This window comes from Hydra vulgaris, chromosome 11 (genome assembly GCF_038396675.1).
Source record: "Hydra vulgaris chromosome 11, alternate assembly HydraT2T_AEP".
NCBI classification, from domain to species: domain Eukaryota; kingdom Metazoa; phylum Cnidaria; class Hydrozoa; order Anthoathecata; family Hydridae; genus Hydra; species Hydra vulgaris.
This window is the reverse complement of record NC_088930.1, coordinates 30,300,382-30,323,978: the sequence shown is the minus strand read 5'-3', so window position 1 is coordinate 30,323,978 and position 23,597 is coordinate 30,300,382. Positions and strand designations below refer to the sequence as shown.

Below are 23,597 nucleotides of genomic sequence, written 5' to 3'. Positions count from 1 at the left end.
TATTATTATTATTATTATTATTATTATTATTACAAATATATTATTTATTATAAATATTGTTAAACATATATATATATTATTATTATTATAACATATATATATTATTATTATAACATATATATATATATATATATATATATATATATATATATATATATATATATATATATATATATATATTATTAATATATATATTATTAATATATATATTATTATTATTATAAATATTGTTAAACAATTTGTTTTCAATGAATTGAAAAACATCAGTTTGATTGGGGAAAAAACATAAAATTGTGTAAACTTTTTTTCATTTTTAGTTTAAAAGTTTCAATCGCTTATTTAAATTAATAATTTTTTTATAAAATGATTATTTTGAAAATTTTTATATAATCTTGCTTGATTTGAGACCCAACAAGACAATTTTTTGTTAATATTAAGTTCCCATTAATGTTCAAGGGTCCTCTAAAAATATTTTTATTCAAAAAAATTTTAAATCTAGCGTTATTTTATCATAAAGAACACATTAAGGTTAGTAAGTGACCAGGGCCCTGGCTAAAAATGAGACTTGCAAACTCGGCCCTGGCAAAATTATAAGATTTAGCAGGAGTTGATAGCTTGGGCTAGAAAAAAAGACTTGTTGAATAAAAAACCAAGCAAGAATGAGTTTTAGTTTATCGTAATAGAGATGATAACTCGTTTGAGCATTGACCATAATAGTATTTGTAGAAAAAGGAACGCAACCTTATGACAATAGGAGAGTGGCTAAGCTTGGCAGATCAGATCTAATTGCATTTAAATGTGCTTTTAGACTTTGTCTGAGAGTAAGAGGGTTGTTATTTGTCAATATAGGAATGCCAACAATATTGCAATGCTATTTTACAGAAAACAAATGAGTTTTGTTGTCTAACAAAAATTATGGATTTTCAGTCCAGACTTAAAATCCACAAGCCACTGCAAGTCTTAAGCTGTTACAGAAGAGAGATTAGATTAAAAATTGGCTGCTTGTTTTAAGCAATCAAAAAAAAGAAGATATAGAGCATAAAGTTGAGTCTTCAGCAAATAGAACCACTTTATATGTAAAATTTTCATGAAGATCATTAATGTAGATAAGAAACAATACAGGAGCAAAGATAGAATGTTGTGGACCTTTAAGGTTACTTGAAATGAAGAAGAATGTAGACCTTCAAGAATAACTTTAATACTGCAGTTAGAAAGAAATGATTTAATAATTTCAAAAATTTTCTATAAAGAAACTAATAATAGAGTGAAGACTAATCGCAGGATAGTTGGAGATGTCAAAGTGTTTTCGAGAGTTTTTAAAAATTGGACATATTCAACACTTTTTAATATTTATTTAGCACATATTTAGCACTTATTTAGCACTTTTTAATATTTATTTAGCACATATTTAGCACATATTTTTAATATTTATTTAGCCCATATTTTTTTATTTTACACATATTTAGCACTTTTTAATATTTATTTAGCACATGTTTAGCACATATTAAGCACTTTTTAATAGTTTAGCAAAAATTGAAGAGAGTTCTGGAAAAGACTTTTTTAAGACTATCATGGAAATCTTGTCTGAAGCACAAACTGTAGAAGTGTTTGAGAATTACCTTTAGCATTGGAAGCCAGAGTGGTTTGGATGTTTAACAATGGGTTAATCTGTTTAATTGGCATGACAGGAAGAATACAGCTATTAGATTCAAGAGTTGAGTTAGAGAGAAAAAGTTTTCCAAATAACTCAGCCCTATTCTATATTATATCCTTACATATTTCTATAAACTTTAGTATTTGTATGGTGTAGTATTTGCCAAAAGAGAAGATGATCAGATGGATGTGTGGTGTGAATCTAACAAGACAAGGAAAGGAGGCATAATACTTAAAGAGAGTGCCTTACATATTGTATGAATGAGCTTTAGTTAAGGAAAGAAAATGCTCTAGATTGTTCATATTAGAGAAACAGCATAAAAGAGGAAGGCTAAAGCCTTATGATGATGATGATAATGATGATGATGATGATTTGATGATCATATTGATTATAATGATTTATATATGCATAAATTTACAAAATATAACATGAATTTTGAATTAAAAAAATATACTTTAGGATTTATAAATGTTTATGCAGCCCTGGTCACAAACCCGGCTCCAGCTATATTTTATTAAACCTGGCCCCAGCCCCAGTCAAGTTTCAACCCTGGTCGTTTACTAATTTAGGTGCATATTGCAGATATTTATTTTAAATGTTGTTTTTGATCCATCCTAATATATATATATATAATATATATATATATAATATATATATATATAATATATATATATATAATATATATATATATAATATATATATATATAATATATATATATATAATATATATATATATATATATATATATATATATATATATATATATATATAATATATATATATATATATATATATATATATATATATATATATAGAGATATATATAGATATATATATATATAGATAGATATAGAGATATATATAGATATAGATATAGATATATATATACACACACACAGTATCGGACAAAACGAGTGCAACCAAATAATGCTAATTTAGTTTCTTTATATAAAAGTACTGCATTTTTCCAATTTAGAGAAATAACTATGTAACCGTTTAGAGACAAAGTTCTTCAAGTTTTATTCATCACAAAGTTCATTATTTGTACACAAAAATTAATAAATTAATCAAAAGTATTAAAAAAAGTTGATTTCCTTCTGGACAAAACAAGTGCAACTCAACAAAATGTTGACCAAGTTCTATTTCGCTATCAATATTTCGTGGCGAATCCTTTGTTTTCGATCACAGCCTTGCGTCTTCGAGGCATAGATTCGATCAGGTGATCAATGAAACTTTGTGGAATCGCTGCCCAGGCCTTTTGGATTTGTTCAAACAGTTGATCCTTATTACGAACACCTTCACGATTAATTCTGCGGGTGACGATCTTCCACAGTTTCTCGATAGGGTTGAGATCCGGAGATTGAGGCGGCCAATCCATCACCGATAGGTGGTTGTCTTGAAACCACTGCTTGACTACTTTTGCAGTGTGTTTTGGATTGTTGTCTTGCTGAAAAACCTATTTTATTGGCATATTCCATTCAGCATGAGGTAACATAACATCTTTCAGGATATTTTTATACATGAAACAGTCCATTATTCCATCGTTTCCATGTATTGGACCTAGACCGTTAGCAGAAAAACACCCCCAGACCTTTACATTGCCTCCACCATGCTTCACGGTCTTATGGCAGTAACGTAAATCGAGGCGTTTTCCGGCTGGTCGACGTACATGGCAAATGCCATCGCTCCCAATGATGTTGAACTTCGATTCATCACTGAACAGGATAGTTCGCCATTTCCGCACATTCCAGTCAATATAAGATGTAGCAAACGGGAGTCTTTTCTTCTGGTTTTTTAGTAAAATCAGCGGTTTCTTTGCAGGGTGTCGAGAAAACAATCCGGCTTCAACAGCACGTCGTCTGATTGTTCGGCCCGATACAGGCAGCTCTAATTGCTTTTGTATCTCGACTGATGATATAACAGGTTTTCCTTCTTGACGGATCTGACGATCATAGAATCCTCTCTAGAAGTGGTGGAGCGCGGTCTTCCACCTTTGTTATCTGCTGCCAACTTCCCCGTAGAACGATATTTGGAACATTGTCTTGGTACGGTCCATTTTTTCACGCAATATTTATCACAAATACTTTTTTGTGACATTCCACTTACGTAATCGCAAATAATTTTCTTTCTTAGTTCCAATCCAAGACTGTCGAGAGCCATTTTTGCACTTGAAGTCATAAAAATAATAAAAATAAATACGCTTCTCAAGGCTTACCGTGTTACATTTACCTTGTGATGATACAATAATGCTCTGTGGAGCATTATTGTATCATCCAACACAACGTCTTGGTTGGATGTGGACTGTATTGATGTAATGAAACACTTGTTGTATTTCACTTCTTGTATTGATGTTCTTCGATAAAACACTTTGATAAAACTCACTTCGATAAACTGTCTTGATAATACTGACTGATTGACTTCCATATACTGACTGAATTACATGTCAATTTACATGTCTCTTTTATAGTAAAATGAACCTGTGTGAACCTGTTCTAGAAGATTCTAGATGCTTCTTTTCGATGCTTCTGGAAGCTTCTGGATGCGTCTGGATGCTTCTGAACGTTTCTGGATATTTCTGGATGCTTCCAGATGCTTCTTCTGGAAACTTCTGGAAGTTTCTGCATGCTTCTGGATACTTCCTTTAATTATTAAAAAACTTCCATGACGTTGACACAGACCAGACTTAAGAAAATGAAACAAACAAAAAAAGTTGCACTTGTTTTGTCCGCTGCAAATCGGCACTTGTCAACGAAATTCTGCCTGTGTGCTGTCACCTGTCAGCTATTTGCTCATGTCATGGCGTTCTATGACTCCAGACTCCTGAACTGTTTGCTGTGGTAGTATAGTTCGTTTCGTTTTTAAGACATGTCAAATTAGGAACACTTTTTAGCATTGTTCGATGTTAGTTGCAAATGTTTTGTCCAATATATATATATACATATATATATATATATATATATATATATATATATATATATATATATATATATATATATATATATATATATATATATATATATATCAAGCTTTGCTTGTAAACTGGCATGCCATTTAATGTAAGAAGTAAGCCGGTTTGGTCAAGCCACTTTTTTTATAAAAATCATTTATAATATTTAAACAAGTCTAGAGATATTGTTTAATCAGTAAGATAAAAGAAGTAATCGGCGTTATAAGAAACACTTATGAAGTTTGAATGGCAATTTCATAAAAAGTTTGCATAAAACTTTATTTGCTAACTAATATTTGCGTTATTTACAAATGTAATAAGTCAATGAAAAACAAAATTAAATTTTTATTCTAACTTTTCCATCAAAAAGAAAAAAAAACTTTTTCAGCAAAAGAAAAAAAGATGTTATATAACGCTTAAAAAATGAAATCATAAAAGAAACATTTAAAAATCTTTTTTTATCATCTTGCAAGAGCCAAGAATATTTATTTAGATCTCTCATAACAAACAATAACATAAATAATTAACGATTTTTGTGTTTTTAAAGTTTAAAACAAAACAAAAAGTTATGAGTTAAAAAATAGTGCACGTTAAATTTTATTTTAATATTAGTGCCACTTCTGATATTTTAAACTTTGTTTATTTGTTATAATAATTAATTTTATCAAAAAAATGAAAAAACGTTCATTGATACAAACTTTACATGACATTTTATAAAGAGTTGATTTTTTTATAATTAAATAAAAAATTTCTTTTATGGATATAACTCTATTATTAATTTTTTTGCATGAATTTACACTTAAAGCTCTTGCAATGTCTTTGTTTATATTTAAGTTTTATTATGCGGAAAATAATAGTCTAACAAAATTATATTTTATAATAGTTACATCAGCTTTATACAATTAACAGATTGCGCGATATCAAAAAAGTGAAAACAGAAATTTCCTTATAATTTAAAAAGATTTTTGATTAAAAAAGTTATTTAAATTTTAAAAAATTTTTAATTTTTTTTTCCTCAGTTTTTCTTCCTCCTTTTCTATTTTTTACAAAAAAATTAAATTCCTTGTAAAGATGTTGTAACTTATAACACTGCATCAAAAATATTCATAAAGCATGCGTTTAATTTTTTTGCCTTAAGGCAAGTGAAAGCACAATGGTATATATTGTTTAATAATGGCACTTGGAAACTTTTTGGAATCTTGGAAAAAGAGCTGGTAAAGTAATTAACTAAAATTAAGTGTTTTTTTTTTTTTGTTGTTGTTTTTTTTTTGCAACAAGTAATTTTTTTTGTTTTTGTTTTGTTAATAACTTTTTAAAAATCATTAAGATATTTTAATTCATTAATGCAAATGTGGAGTAAAGAAAGAAATGAATTTATGTTAAATGATAATAAAAAATGTAATATTAAATTTAATTTTTTAATATTAAAAAAAAAAAAAAAATTAAAGCCAAATAGACACTCTATAGAAACTAACACATCCCGATCAGGGCATCTCATTTCCCGTAAAAATCTAATTTCAGGACAAAAATGATTTATTTCCCGGGGGTCCGGTATTAGGTTACAAGCCAGAATTCATCCAATTAGGTGGGGGAAATGTGTAAATTCAAACAAATATAAACAAACAAAAAAACGCCTTTTTAATACCATTACTTTTAACAAGAAAAAAAATACAAAATAGTTCTTAGAAACTAAGACTTTCAAAACAAAATAAATATAAACTTCAATAATATTATATTTTATATATGTTTTATATATTTTTAAAATAATTTTTTAAAAAACATAAATTGTCAATATCACTTAATAATGACCAAATTTTCGTAACAAAAAGACCTGCCGCCGTAAAAGCTCTTTCTGAATAGATTGATGTTGGTGGGATAGTTAATAGAGCATTGTATAATTTTATTGTAATATTGTTTTGTTTAAAATCTATCAAAGCTTTTAATATACATGTTTTAATGCAGTAAATCGCTCCAACATTGCCAGAAGACTATTCCACCTTGTCTTTACATCCAGTTTTAACTTATGTTCTTTATTGTATGTAATTTTTACATATTTTTGTAAAATTTCATTTTTGAGTGGTGATTTACAAAACATTCGTACAATTCTCTGGACCTTTTGAATTGTTTGTGCAATACTTATGTGGCCTAATAATTTGTTAGTGATCTCAACGTCTTGTTAATTTAATAAATCGTTGTTTTGGCTTGCCTGTAAATCCACTGAAGTTGTAAAATCAATTTCTTCAGACTCGTCATCTTCACTATTATTTTCATCAGAATTCTGATTGTCTGATGCATTACACTCACTGCCCAACGAATTTGAAATCCCTGATTTTTTTTAGAGAACATCACAAACTCCTAAATGTAGCTCATGTGCATAACAAAGTTGATGTTCCATCCCGCCTAATCTTCCATATTTTTTCATAACTGATAATACTTTTTTAACATAACTAATTATTTTATTTACTAACTACCAACTTTTATGCGTAACTAATTACTTTTTTTGCAAATACAAGTACTTGTAACTTGTCTGTGGTTATTTTATATTTAACTTATCAGGGACTCCCCTTTATTCATTGTAATTTCTTGCAATTGTGATTATTTATTAGATTAGTCTCTAATTTTTTGCAGTTTTGGTTTGTGTCTAAGATAAAATATTATTTTTGAATTTGATTTATAAATTGATTTGGTTTGTTTATTTAAGCTTTATATGCTGTAAATTACAACATATAAAATTTAAATAAGTAAATCAAATCTATTTATATTCAAAATAATTTGTTTTTTTTTATAATTCAATAATATTTTATCTATCTTAGACACAAACCAAAACTGCAAAATATTGGCGATTTAATTGCCCTCTATAATATATCTTCCTAATTTTTATAGAAATTCATTACAAAAGAGAAAAGGAAGTAATTAGTACTCAAATTTTGAGTAATATTATTCTTAATATCTTTACAAATGCTTAAAATATGTTAAAAAATATTACCGGGATTCCTGGGAAATTTCATTGATATCCTGGGACAACAGGATGATTTTTTACTTCCGGGATTCTATTTGAGAAACCCTAATCTAGATTTGTTTTTCTTAATAAGTAAAATAAACTTGTTTTGTGGTAAAGCCACAGCAGGAATGGTGGGTGATCAATTGCACCCGCCTCTACTCCTGTGAAAGTTAGTTTACATGGGCAAATAAAGCATGTGCAAATATAAATTATATTTTTTTAAATTGCAAAATTTAATTAGGTTAAGTCATATTTTACATAAACAAAAATAGTAAAAAACATCTAGCCCATTAAAAATAAAATATCACATTAATAAGTACTACGTAATTATGTAATAATAATAAAAAAAAGCAGCAAAATGTTTATTTGTTGTTTAAAAAAGTTTGTAATTGAAGTTTTTTTTTAAATGTTTGACAATTATTTTTAGATAGTTTTAAAAAATGCAAAAACATGCATCAAATAACTTGACCAAGCTGTCAAGCCCAAGTGAATCAAGAAAAAAATTATAGGAAGAGAGGAAGGATAAAAAAATTAAAAAAGATATGAAGTGTTCTTTATATCTTTTTTAATTTTTTTATCCTTCCTCTCTTCCTATAATTTTTTCTTGATTCACTTGGGCTTGACAGCTTGATCAAGTTAATGTTAAGATCAAAGTAAAGACATTATAGTAAAGCGTAATCATAGTTTAAAAAAAAAAAAAAAAATTAGGCATTACGCATGTAATATAAATGATAAATTAAGACTCAAGTGAAAATCATAACCATGTGTAAGGTTTAAAAGAAATAAAATCAAAAAAATGATGATTGCATAATATCCTATAGCTTGATTTGAACTTTTAATTAATTAGGTTGGCACTCTAAGCAAACGTGCTATACACAATGATATATTGAGTAAAAATAATAAATATATAAAAAATTAAATAATTTAAAAATAAAGCTATTTACTAGGGACAATATAAAATAATAAATATGAAATAAAGCTATACGTAGTTAAATCAGGATAAAACATAAATGTTTGGAATTTGTTTTAGAGAGCAAGTTCGAAACATTTATGTTTATACTTATGTAAAATAAGGATGCTTTTTTGGGGAGCTTTTTTGTTTCCATGCTCTAACTATAATTTTTTGCAAAATATCCTTTTTCGACATAAGTATAAACATTCAAACTTTTGGAATTTGCTCTATGTCTGAATGCAGGGAGTTTCTTTTTCCAGATATTTCTGGAATTCCGGATATTTCTTTTTTTTTTTTTTTTTTTGGATATCCAAATAGTTTTCTGGAAATACAAGTTTAAAATATTTTTTTTTGGTCATCAAATAGTTGAAACATTAAAGGTATCGTTCATCAATTACTCTACGCTATATTTGGTGGCCGGTTCTTTTTTTTTTTTTTTTTTTTAGATTATTCACCTCCCCAAGGCCCGAGGGGGGCCACTACAGTCAAGGAGGCTACTCTTTTTTTTTTTTTTTTTTTTTTTTTTTTTAGTTGTTATTCGTGGTACAACCCTCTCTCAACTCTTTAACTCCAAAACACGAACCTTTCCAAGCAAGGCCGCTGCGCGGAGAAACTAAGTTGAGCGCGGTACTTCCAGGGACGTGGTGGAAGTCGAACTCCGAACCTCTCGTTTATGAAGCGAGCGCTCTTACCACTACACCACTACCGCATATTCTAGACAAGAATTCAGGAAAGCCTTTCTAGGAAAGAAACATGAAAATTCTTGCTATGATAGAAAAAACATGATTACTTTTTAGGATAGAATAATTGAAGGATAGAAAAGAAGAAAGAAATACATATATCCTTACTGGCAAACAAAAATGAAAAACTTGCTAGCAAAGATTTTTTTAGGATAGAAATCGCACAAGTAAAAGTCATTTTCTTTCTAGCAAAGAAAATTGGAAAAACGTACTAGCAAAGAAATTTTAGAAAAGAAATTTTAAAAACGTGCTAGCAAAGAAATTTTAAGAAAGAATTTGCGCGCAATTTGGTTATTACAGTTTTGATTTTTAATTGAATAAATGTTAAATAAGTATAATCTAATTCTAACAAAATCTTTGTGAAATAATAAAGATTATCTGAAATTTCTGAATCATTCATCAGTGATTCACTTTTATTATAAATGGTAATTCTGTCCTAGCAAGTTTTTTTGGATTAATGAAATAAAATTCTGTCGTAGCAAGTTTTTTAGATTTATTAAATAAAATTCTTTCCTAGCAAGTTTTTCGCATTTATTAAATAAAATTCTTTCCAAGCAAGTTGTTTACTTTTATTAAAAAATATTCTTTCTTAGAAAGTATTTCAAGTTTCTTTTCAAAATTTCTGCCAAAAAAAATTCTTTTGTAAAAATTCTTTTCTAGTAAGGTTTCTTTATTTCTATCATAAAATATTCTATTCTGAAATTATTATTTCCTAGTTTTCTATCCTCATTTTATTCTTGTCTAGCATGGCACACCCTATAATTTTACTTAGGGTGAGGCATTATTTATACAAATAATTTTTTTGTACGCGTATATTTACTATTAAAAGGATTCCCAAGTGCCAAGACAAATTGCTCAGCTTTACGTAAATAAAAATTAGAGCAAAATCGCTAAAAACTTTTTTTTTTTTTTTTTTTTTTTTTTTTTTTTTTTTTTTTTTTGTTAATTCACCTCCCCAAGGCCAAGAAGGCCACTACAGATGAGGAGGCTACTTAATTGTGCTTATAACTCTCTCTCAACTCTATAACTCGAACCTTGACAAACAAGGTCACTGCGCGGAGAAACAAGTTGAGCGCAGTGCTACCAGGGACGTGGTAGGGATAGAACTCGGAACCTCTTGCTTATAAAGCGAGCTCTCTACAATGACACCACTACCGCACATTTACATAAAGCTGATTCAATTTCTCAAAAAATCCTGAGTAAAAGAAATTGCTTTTTTTTATTCCCAAAATGTATGTATGTATTTAAATTATAGTATAAGCTTTTTGTTAATTAAAATTACCAAATCAATTTATTCATTGAGATATTAACAAAAATATTCTTAAATACACAAAAAGCATTTTTATTCTCGTATCTTTCTGTATATGTCTTCAAAATATTTTCCAGATTTTTTCTGGATATTATTAGGAAAATATTTTTCGGATATTTTAAATATGACCAGGATAATCTCTGCTGAAAGAGCTCAAAGACCAAAAAAAGCTGGATCCACCCCTGTTTTTCATCTTCCAGGTTTTGAAAGAGTTTACCCCCTTCTCATTTAGTAATAGATTTATAAATGAGAAGAGGGTGTTTCAATTTTCATATGGGAAAATATTGTATATAATGCGAAGTTTATTGTACTTAAAATTGAATAATATTTAACATCTGAATAAGAAAATGAAACAACTTCCTGAAAAGTTATATATTTTCAGAAATTCTGATTGATAAAACACTACTCTTATATACTCAGTATATACACACTGCTCTTTAACTAAAAACCTCAGAGATTTTTATTTGAAATATTTTTACTTTAGGTTTTTTAAACCACACTTCCAATTGGTTGAAACTAATTTAAACACACATGTAAAATATGGTCCTATTTAAGAGACAAAAATGTCTATCTTTGAAAAAGAATTTTTTACTGATTTGGTAATACTGAATTGGTAAAAAAAATTTGTGGACCTATGATTAAATTTAGGCATAAATTATCTGATAATAATTTGTGGATTCTGCAAGATAAATCTTTAAACAAAATGTTATTAAAGTTATTAGTAAAGCTATTGAGACTTCCTGTTTGAATGGTTGAATGAATTGTTGAATTGACCACTGCTGTACAGCCTGGTTGAATGGTTGTCATCAAATTAAAAAGTTAAGAAGAATGAAATAAAAAGTTAGGAAGAATGAAATAAAAGTTAACAACTGCTCTTGCGCTATCTGCTGCTTTGAATCATAAGTAAAATGAAAAGATTTCATTAATAAAAATTTATTTAAATGCTATCAAATAATTACTTCTTCCATTTGCATTCTATAATACAAAACAATACTAGAAGATCCAGAAAACAGGAGAACACCTATGCTGATGTTACAAACAGGTCACACTACTTAACAGGTTTTGTCAAAAAATAATAATTCAAGGGTTCTTAAAACTCTTTTTTCAAGGATACTGTACTAACCTATGCCAGTCAATAAAATCACAATATTTTTTGTTGAACTTATTGATATTGATTGAGGAGAGAGATCTCTTAAGATAACCCATCAGCAATAGAATTTTAAACAAAGAAGAAGTATACCTGACTCAACAAGGTGATCATACTAGGCATAGTTTAAAATCTAGGTAAAAATCTTCACAATATAAAAACACTTTTCTAACTCATTCAACTTATTCAATTGAGTAATCAAAAGATTGTTTTGGGCTCTGACTTTAATCTCATCAACATTTATCTTGGGGCATGTGTACCTTATTACTTATCTTAATTTAAGAAGTTTCAAAAGAGCAGCAAGTTTGTTTTTTTGTAAAATAATCATTATATTATTATTATCAATCAAATAATCAGAAAATAATCACGTTATTGTGACAAGCCAATAGCTAAGAAAGAAGTTCCAAGTTATTTCAGATCACTAGTAGATGAATTTGGAAAGTACCAATTTGATAGTAAACCTCATACGCTGATTATCAGCATGTTGCTAACCCATGCTTATTATATAAGAAATTGAATGAGGAAATCATCAACAAAATTGTGTTCATAATTTCTTCATTCAATTTCTTATCTAACATGGGTTAATGCATGGTTAGCAACATTCTAATAATCAGTGTATGAGGTTATTTTAATTGTTAATATTTCACCATTAATATACCATTTTTCTTAGCATCATATGAGTTAAATTGATTATTACTGATCTGAAATATTAAAAATATTAGAGTAAATCACAAATGCACAAAAAAAAATTTTTTTTACTGTCACATAGTTGCATAGTTCTTTTTTTGGTGTCAATTCACATAATAATTAACTGCACAATATATTTTTACAATATGATAATATCCATTGAACATTAATTGGGTTCCTGTCTGTTTTTTGGTTTAAAATATAAATGTAACTTAAATAAAGATAATTTTGTAAATCTTATCATAGAAGGTTTAAAATAACAATACATATACAATACAACAGTTAAAATTTTTATAGTGTGGCAAAAGATTATGCTCGTTTAATGAAATATGGCGACTCAATGTATCGCTGTAAGCAGTTAAAAAAAGCAGCTTTGGGGAGAATGTGTACAATAATGAAAAGGCAAAACCAAAGTTTGCAATACCTAGAACAAGTTCGACAACACCTATCTCGGTTGCCTTCTATTGATCCTAATACAAGGACTCTCTTATTAACAGGATTTCCAAATGTTGGTAAATCTAGTTTTATGAATAAGGTTACTCGCGCTGATGTTGAGGTACAGCCCTATGCGTTTACAACAAAATCATTGTATGTTGGACATATGGATTATCAATATTTACGCTGGCAGGTAATTTTCTACTCATAGTGCTTATATAGTTTTTTTTTATATTAATTTCTTTTTTTATAAAGTTTTAAGTCTTTTTTTGTTTTTTGTTGAACATTTTTTGTTTTTTGCTTTTTGTTGAACATTTTTTGTTAAGTATGTTAGTAAACATACTTAACAAAAGAATTAAATGAACATAAAATGAAGAATTAAATGAACAAAAGATGAAGAATTAAATGAACAAAAAATGAAGAATTAAATGAACAAAAGATGAAGAATTAAATGAACAAAAAATGAAGAATTTAATAAAGAATTAAATGTTAACTGAGCAATTCTCAGTAGAGAATTGCTCAGTTAGCATTTAATTCTTTATTTTATTTATATGCACTAATTTCAGAAATATTTCTCTAGTTTTAAATTTTTTTTATTAAATAGGATTTAAAGATATTTAAAAAAAGTATTTTTACATTGTTCAGTCATTGGCACGACTAATTGTATATACATTGCCTGATATAGCCACAGATTCACTCTAGTGTACATACATTAGGCTGGGTGAATAAAAAAAAGCAATTGCCCTTACTCTGTAATTGGTCAGCTTTACGTGAATAAAAATTTCAGCAATTTTGCTTAAGTTTTTATTCACATAAAGCTGAGCAATTGCTGAGCAATTGCTGAGTAAATTGCTTAACTTTAGGAGAATAAAAATTTGTGCTAAACTTCTAAAGTTTTTATTCACGTAAAACTGACCAATTACTGAGTAAAAGCAATTGTTTTTTTTATTCACCCGGTCTATTGACTTATATAGCCATTGGCACAACTAAGTAAACATACTCAATGTTTTGATTAGGACAGGTACTCTTTAATTAAATAAAAACTTTTTAAAAACAGAATAATTTTGTTGACTATTACTCTGGCTTCTTTTGCTAAAATCATTTCACAATTAAACTCTTTTACTGCTTGTGATAGACAACATTCTTGTTTTATAAAAGTGTTCTCCAGAACTCTTTTCCCTTCTTTCTAAACTATTTTATAAGTCAATTTGATATTTTCTCTTATGTTTTGTTGAGCCCTGATATAATTTTTTATTCATAAATACACATAATTGTATGCCCGGTTAGATGTTGTAATATATTATATTGTTTTAACTTTATGATCAAGGTTGTGGATACTCCAGGAATCCTGGATCATGCACTCGAAGAAAGAAATACTATTGAAATGCAGGTTGTTATCAATTTTTTTTTTTTCTTAGAAAGATCTTATAAAAGTTTTCTAATCATTTAAAAACTGTCTTATTTTGTTTATTCTTTATTTTTGTTTTAGGCTATTACAGCATTAGCTCATTTACGTGCTTCTATAATTTATGTGATGGACATAAGTGAGCAATGCAGCAAATCTCTTGATGAGCAAATAGAGTTGTTTAATAGCATAAAACCATTATTCTTAAACAAGCCAATCATTATCGCATTAAATAAAGTAGATATTATAGGAATTGATGATTTACCTCAAGAAAAGAAAAATTTATTAAGCCAATTTCAGGAAGAAGGTTGTTTTTTTTTTATCCATTTATTATTTTAAGAAATAGGGGAAAGGCGCCTATGATGGCATACCGGTCATATTTCCATTAAAATTGGTTTTGGTAAAAAAATGATAAGACCTACATGACTATACTGACTTTACATTAGTTTTAGTGAAAAAACGTCCCTTGTGCACAAGTATTGTTTTTATAATCAACAAAAATCGATTTTGGGATGTGCTGTTGTAGTTTTATTTCCTTCATATATTTAAGATTGTGATTTTACTATTAACTGTGCAGAAATGAAATTTTCATGCATTTTATATTCAAGTTTTGTGCATTTAGTGGAATAGTTACTTTAATTTTATCTTTTGAACAAAGCAGACACAGCTTGTTTTAATGAAAATGATGAATTTTACCCATGATGGCATACTGACGAGTTGGGGGTGTTGAAATATTGACGAGTTGGGAAAATCTTTTTTTTTTTTATAAGAAAAACTTATTTTTAAGTAAAGTTAAAAGAAAGCGATGCTCCAAAAAATTTTTTTGGTCCAAAAAATACGTAAAATGCAATATATCCTATGCGCATGCGCAAAATTTTACAATGCTGGTGTGTAGCATGAAATGGTAAATTAGGATGGTTTCGAGTAATTTCTGGCTTTTCTGAGGGAAGACTCTAAGGTTAAATGAAATCATTAAGTTACCCTCGATCCTAACTAGCCCCATCCTCCCCTATGCCATCATAGGAGCAGTGGTTGCCTATGATGGCATACTTGTGCTTTTTTTTACAATAAGAATAACTTATAAAAAAAATAAAACTGATGAAAACTCCCAGGGTAATTATTGTTCTAGATGTAACAAGGAATGTATCCATATCAAAACTTTTATTATTGGTCTTCAGGATTAAGTATGCCATCATAGGCGCTTTTCCCCTACTAATTTTTAAGCTGTATATTACTTTACAATATATATTTTTTATTTTTCATTTATAAGTTATATTTTTTTAAGCTAAATTATGTAATTATGTTGTTGTTTTTTTGTTAAAATGGAAATATATGAGTTTCTGAATATTTGCATATTTTTTGGTATTATTGATAAACAAATAAAGTTTTTTAATATAAAAACTGAAAACATTTTTGTGTAAATTACCTAATTAGTATTAAAAATGATATGTGCCTCACTGAGCAGTGCTGTATCCAGACCTAATCCCATACCATTTAACCAGTATGTGTCCAAACTTAAAATTCTATAAGTTATTAATTCCAACATTAATAAAGTCCAACATTAAATAAAAGCAAATAAACACAGAAAAAATGTCATTTTTGTTAGCTGCACATTACGTTTTATAACTATAATTATATTGGTGAACTTTATCAATGTTGATTACTTATACTTTATATATTAATAAATTTGAAAAAAATTATATTTCTTTAATATTTAATTTCTTAAATTTATTTAATTTTATTTCTTGAAAATATTTTATTTAATTTTTTAAAATTATTTTACACATTTTATACAGCATAATCTCTTGTATGTTTTTATCACAATTTATTTTGTTTTTGTTTATTTAACTATTTTTAATAAATATTATAAACAATTTATAGATATAATTTATCAGTTACCAATAAGATATTTGTAAATGTAATTTTTGTTCAAAAATAAAGTTTATCTTGTACAAACTTATCTAAATGTTGAATTCAAAACAAAATGTTTTAATTCCATAAGTAAAAAAATTATCTTTTACAAAAACACCTTTCTTAAAACTATAAATAAAGTTTTATGGTTGCCTTTACACATTTGAATCTATGATAGAGACTTTCTTAACACATTACTTTACACATTTGAATCTATGATAGAGACTTTCTTAAAACCTTAACGTTTTTATGTAATGTTTTCAAATAAAAAGGAAATAATTATTTCTTTAAAAGGTAATAAGAATTATTACAAATCCATTTTACTTTCTTTCAAAGTTGAAATTATTTTGAAAATTAAAAATTTTTTAAATAAAGATTTTGAAAAATATTTATTTAAGGTTTTTTAATTGAAAAAAAATTAACTGAATTATTTCACAAATAAGGTTATCATGTTTTTTACAATATTTAATTTAATCTAAATAAAAACCGCATAAACAGTATAAAAAAACAATTTAGATTTAAAATCCTAAAAGTTGTTTTTTAACGTAAATAGCACCTGTAGCTGAAATCGTCATTTCGTTCGTAAAATACATACTGCTTAACGCTTTTTAACGAGGCCTGATTTTAGGTAGCAACTCAGGGCATGTATAAGACGTCTAAAAAACTTATTTAAGATGTTTAAAACAAGTCTTGTGACCTCTAGGTGAAACAAATCCATTTAAAAATCTATTCACAGTAGGAGGTTTTAAAATACAAAGTTAATTTTCACAACCAGTACCACCCTTAACTATCGATGGTAATGCACCGCTCACTTTGTTTAGCTCATCTTTAGCTTGAGTTCTTTAGAAAAGCTACATTATACCATATTGATGTTTAACTAAAAAGAAAACTTGCATAATAATAAAACAGATAGGCACAGGAACATTGCAATGTTTTTTGTCACTGGCTATTTGTTATACTAGTAACAGTTTGTTTGTTTTTTGTTTTTTATTATAATTATTATTATTTTTAAAAGTTTTAAACGTTAAGTTTATTTATTTAATTAATTATTTAGTTAAAATTTATCCTTTGACAGCAATTCTTAAGAAATCCTATGTTTTTTAGATTTTAATTTAAAAAAGTCAAATGATAAAAAATCATTCTTTTATCAGCTGTTTCCTTCAATTAGATGTTTTCTATAATTAGATGTTTATAATTTTAAATACAATATACAATAATATACAAGTATTATTATTTATACTCTAAACAAAACTTTACCCTAAACAGAGTTTCTTTAAGTATTTCTTAACAAAACTAATGTTTTGATATTGTCAAATCAATTGAACTTTAATAATTGATAAATGTGTTTTATAGGTATACCTGTAATTCCAATGAGTACAATATCAGAGGAAGGCGTTATGAATGTTAAAGTAGAAGCGTGCGACAGATTGCTTGCACAACGAGTAGAGATAAAACTAAAGGCAAAAAATGTCAATGATGTTGTTAACAGATTACATGTAGCAGTTCCTAAGCCAAGAGACAATAAAGAAAGGCGGCCTTTTATACCAGAAGCTGTGAAAGAACAAAGTAAATTTTTATTAAACGTTAATGTGTGCAAGTTTTATTAGTATATTATTATGTGTTTTAATATTTGTAGCAAAATTAATGGATTCTGCTTCTAAGAAGTTACAGAAGCATTATGAGCAATCTTTATTGGAAGATTATAACTTTGACGATAAGGCACTCTACTTTGTCAAAGACAACGAAAAGTATGACATTATACCTGAAATTTTGAATGGGAAAAACATTGCAGATTACATTGATGAAGATCTTTTTGAAAAACTTGAACAGTTAGAAAAAGAAGAAGAACTTCGAGAAGCTGCAGGAGTTTACGAATCAGACATGGTAATTTTAAAAATTTTTGTTTTAATGATCTTAAAAAAATTCATAAAAGCAAGTACAATTAATTAGTAGTAAGTGAGACAAATAAGTAAGTAAGACAAACAGAAAAATCGAGTTGTTAAAAGTTGATTTTAAATATTAGGATGATATGAATTCAGAAGAGGAAGAAATCCGAAAGACTGCTCAAGCGTAAGATTTTTATACTTTATACTTTTATACTTTTTTTTCCTCATTTTTTTATTAGTGATAGAGGCAATTGAGGAATTTTTTTGTCTTCATATTTATATTAGTGGTAGAGACAATTTAAGCATTTTTTGTCCTCGTCTTTCTATTAGCGACAGAGACAATTTGATAATTTTTTTGTCCTCGTATTTATATTAGTATTATAAAGACAATTCAAGAATTTTTTGTCCTCATCTTTCTATTAGTGATAATTTGAGAATTTTTTTAAAGCTTTCATTTTTTTATAAAGAATATTTGTTTGACAATCATAAACGTAAAAAGATTTTGCGTAATGTCTGAAAATTACCATTTGAAACACCTAAAAAATTCTTTGGTTCTGATTCTGATTAAACTGACTTTTCTTAATTGTTTCATTTTCTTATTTTTATTATCTACTAGTACTAATCTAAATACTACTACGCAATTATCTAAAGTTACTATATATATATATATATATATATATATATATATATATATATATATATATATATATATATATATATATATATATATATATATATATATATATATATATATATATATATATATATATATAAACGTTTTCTATAGTATTCGTAAACAGAAAAAAATTAGAGTTCAAGAACATCGTGAAAAGAAAACTAAAGGAGGGAATGCTTCAGTTTTGCCACGAAAAGCATCTCTTAGAGTGAGCAAATTTATAAAAGTTTTTTTTTTTTTTTTTTTTTTTTTTTTTTTTACATTTTTATAATTTTGAAAACTTTTTAGTTGGAGAGGTTTGGTCGCCCAATGAAAAGAAAGGCTGTAAACGATGATGACGATGTGGATATGGTTTGTTTTTAAAATATAATTTTTACAGCGGTGAAGGTGACTTATCTAGGAGAGGGAAAACTCTGATTTAAAACCCACACTTTTATTTTGAATAAGGGTAGGATCTTGTAATCTTTCTAGTGGTAGTATCGCAAAAAAATATTCGGATCTGCAAAATAAGTTGGCGCCAGGAAAGGCATTTATTTGTAAAATATTGCCTTAACTCTTCCATTGTTCATAATTTTACACAATTGTAGAATTATGGACGTTAGACTTTAAAAACAATCAGTATTTAATTTGTCTTAATAAATTATATTTAAAAAAATTTAATAAATTTCTTATATAATATACATAAAGGAATCCAATGAAAATGGCTCCAGACTTGACAGTACATCGAGAAAATTAGCTAAGAAACGTAAGTCAGACTCTTCTTTAGCAAGAAAAGTTTCCAATCATCCCAGTCTTACTCTTCCTCGTGATGTTTCTGGTATACGTGATCCAATAAAACGAGCTAAAGCAAAAAAAGTGACACGGACATTCCAAAGAAAATTCAACACACAAGGAAAAGCAGGTATCTTATTATTTGAAATTTTTTTTGTTTTTATTATATACATTAGTTCTATTTCTGAATTAAAACTAATGCTTATAAATAAGTATTTATAATTTTTCCTTTATTATTTAATTTTTTATGAGTATGTATGTGTGTGTGTCTATATATATATATATATATATATATATATATATATATATATATATATATATATATATTATATATATATATATATATATATATATATATATATATATATATATACGCGCAACAATAAATAATGATTTACTTTTTAGGAGAATCTGATCGCCACATTCATTCAAAGATGCCGAAACATTTGTTTGCTGGAAAACGCAAATCAGGAAAAACTGATCGTCGTTAATGTAAATAAAATAAAATTCGAAAATGTCGTTAAAAAAAAATTATTTTTAATTAGTCATTGAGTTAAAAGTTTTGTGATAAAAGAAAAAAAATCTTACCTCCCCTTTCTCAACAACTTGTCAAAATTTTAGAGACCTTCCCCCTCTCCCCTGTAAAATTAAGTTAGTATTTGATTCTTTCCACCCCTTTCCCCCATAATATTATTGTAATGCACAGTGATCAGGAATAACTTAAAATTAGACCAAAATTAATTTTGTCAAAAATATATATTCAAAATTGCTGAAAATTAAATCTAAATAAATAAATATCTAAGATGTAAAAAAAAGTAGACAAGGGAAAGAAGACTCAAAATATTTTTAAAAGAGTTAAGTATGGTCAGGGGTAGTAAATTTTACTGGGCCCCCCTCCCCATCACCTTGTCCCTGACTAATTTTAACTAATTAAGTTTTGAACTAATTATTATTTTGAAAACCGAATAAAAAATTATGAAAATAATTAGTTAACAAGATCTATACTAGGGTGGAGTGAATTTTAGTTTTTTTTACAATTCGTTTGGCCTGGGTGTGCAAAAGTTGTCTATTCATTTCAGAAATACTCTGGAAAAATATCAATGCTCTAGGAAATTATCTTGAGGTGCCTCAAGACCTTTAAAATTTTAATTGGTCCCTAATATTATGTAAAAAAAAAAAATTTCAAAAGTATGTCATGTTGGGTCTCAAAAGAAGCAAAATTTTATAAAAATTTCAAAAATAATTATTTTATAAAAAAATTATTATTTAAGATTTTTTTGAAATTATAATTTTAAAAAAAAAAACTTTTTTCATTTTTAGTTTAAAAGGTCATTTTTTCTGCAATAAACTATAAATAAACAATTTTTTTTTTTTTAAATAATTGTTATTTTTGAAATTTTAACAAAATTTTGCTTCTTTTGAGACCCAACATGACATACTTTTGAAAATTTTTTTTTTACATAATATTAGGGACCCATTAAAATTTTAAAGGTCTTGAGGCACCTCAAGATAATTTCCTAGAGCATTGATATTTTTCCAGAGTATTTCTGAAATGAATAGACAACTTTTGCACACCCAGGCTAAACGAATTGTAAAAAATACTAAAATTCACTCCACCCTAATCTATACGTTTTATATTTCACCTAAATTGAAAAATAAGTTTAAAAATAAATCAGCATCGTCTTATTCATTATGTTCATATACATATTTGTAATCTATTTCCTCAGTGACTAATTCATAATTTTCTTCGTCTTCATTGTCATACTCATTATCAGTTTCATAATTACATAGGATTTCATCCATGGTATTTTTATTTGATTTTTTAACAAGTTCTAGAGCGCTCTTTGATAATTGAATTGTTTTAACTTTACTTCTTTCTTGAGAAGTTATTATAGTTGATATTATTGGATCACTTGTAATAAGAAGATAGTGAAGTTGGTCCTCAATTGTATGGAGTCTTGTATCTTTTCTTGTATCTTAGTCTGAATTGTTTATCTTTATTTCTAGATTCTTGAGCTTCTGAATATAATCCAATTGGCAACAAGAACTTTGAAATTATTTCAGAACTGTGAAGCAATAACTTGTGCATAGACACAGGCATATAAAACCAATTATATTTTTCACAATAAAGCTTTTCTGTTTTATTGCAATATTCACTGAATTTTATAGTATCTATCTCATAACTTGAATTTATTATGTTCAAAATGTTTGCTAAACGTTCTATTAATTCTTTAACTATGCCTGTAATAGAAGAAAATAAATCAAATGTTTAAATGCTCGTCTGGCAGTATTACCATCATTTGAAGTTCCAGAACCATCTTGCTTAGGAAAATCTACTCGTAACCCTAATTCTTCAATGAATTTATTTTGTATGATTCGTTTTTTTTTTCCACAAACTTCTTTGTCGTCATTACCACGAATTTGGCATTTTCTTATTTCAAGTCTGTAAGAAATGTGTAACAAACATTCAAAACATCTTATCCGAGCATGCCATGGAGAAAGACCTAATTCAATGTTATCTATATTAGAAGTTGGAGTTGGTATTGAGCTGAATGCAATAGAATTCATTTGTTTAGGAGAAGCTGAGCATATATTACAAACTTGTTGTGAAGAAATTGAGCATATTGCATTGGCAGCCTTACCGTCAATCATTGTTAATTATAAATTAAATTTAACTTTAGTTACAATTACTTCTAAACCATTTATCAACTCAAACTCTGAATCCTCTCGTAAATTTATTTGATTTTGAATATATTCTTTTTCAAATTTCAAAAAAGCTTCTGATTCCTTTAGATATTGAACTCGTATTGGTCGACAAAATCTAATTGACGATGGTTTAGGGTTTGTCCAAACAGAAATGTTTCCAAATGAAAGATCCAAAGGAACAAAAGTGGTACTAAATAAATCAGAGTCTTTCGAACTGTCATTGTCAAATTTTTGCTTATATTCACTTTGACCAGATGCACCATCAAACCCCCATTTACAACTTAATATTCATTTTGTTTTATCGTTATTCTCTAGTTGCATAATTCGAGTTATGATTGAATCCATTTGAAAAAAACGAATTATTGTGTGATCAAGTAGACTTTGAAGTTTAATTTCAGCACTTTGCTCACTAAATATAATGCCATCAGGATAGCATTCTTTTTTTGCTAATAAAATATCACTATATAAAGGATATATATTTGCATTTCTTTCCTTAGCTGTAATCCTTATTTTCTGATAAGCTCTTTGGGACAAACCAGCTGAGACCATCAATGCCAAACCTTCTTTTGGAGATAATTTTATGATAATTATATTATTTGGAGATAATTTTATGATAATTTTATTTTAGGTTTTTAATTTTTAATCATATTAGCTACTTTATTGGGTTGACTGGGAGAAGAAACCAATTGGTTTAAAGTAAAACACAGACTATAGCATTGACTTCTCCTTGAACTTACTATAGCAGATAAGATCAACTCGTCATAAGTATGGTTTGTTCCCATTTTTTCACTCTTTCTTCATTTTGTTCTGCTGCTTGATTGTTCTCATTCAAGGCATTTTCTTCCAGGTGTTTTCTTTTCATTTTGATACGTTATGTTATTAAAAGTTGACGCATGGGAATGTTCTTCTAATTTTTCTAGAATAACTAGATCTGATCGAAGCCAACTTGCTTATTTAGTTTCAAAGCGATCACGTTGTCGATTATGATTATAAAGTTTCTTATTTAAGATTTGAATAAAATTTTCTATTATTTTTAGTATACTTCTATATTATTTAGAAGAACGTAAGTCTGTCTGATTAACTTCCAAAATGTAATCAAAAAGTAAATTTTGAAGCAATTCATTTTTATCGATTAAAACTATGTCTTTAATAACTAAATAAAGCTGATGTTTAATAAACTTTATAATCATTTTAAACTAAAAAGAGAGATAAATTATTTTAACTTTGGTATCCATATATGTATGTATATATATATATATATATATATATATATATATATATATATATATATATATATATATATATATATATATATATATATATATATATATATATTCTACAACATAGATAACTACATAAGCTATGTACTA

General features: G+C 27.1%; 1 protein-coding gene across 1 annotated transcript in view; it reads left to right on the top strand.

The window, feature by feature from the left end:
* LOC100215375 (GTP-binding protein 4) overlaps nt 1-20,052 on the top strand; it is a 43,690-nt gene extending 23,638 nt beyond the window's left edge. Inside the window, exons 5-14 of the mRNA XM_065810725.1 lie at nt 12,735-13,065; nt 14,200-14,262; nt 14,362-14,584; nt 17,542-17,754; nt 17,825-18,072; nt 18,212-18,258; nt 18,862-18,958; nt 19,039-19,101; nt 19,438-19,651; nt 19,927-20,052. Coding sequence (XP_065666797.1) covers nt 12,735-13,065; nt 14,200-14,262; nt 14,362-14,584; nt 17,542-17,754; nt 17,825-18,072; nt 18,212-18,258; nt 18,862-18,958; nt 19,039-19,101; nt 19,438-19,651; nt 19,927-20,012 — 1,585 coding nt within the window. The 3' untranslated portion in view covers nt 20,013-20,052. The remainder of the gene's footprint in view (nt 1-12,734; nt 13,066-14,199; nt 14,263-14,361; nt 14,585-17,541; nt 17,755-17,824; nt 18,073-18,211; nt 18,259-18,861; nt 18,959-19,038; nt 19,102-19,437; nt 19,652-19,926) is intronic.
* Nucleotides 20,053-23,597: the final 3,545 nt, after the last annotated feature.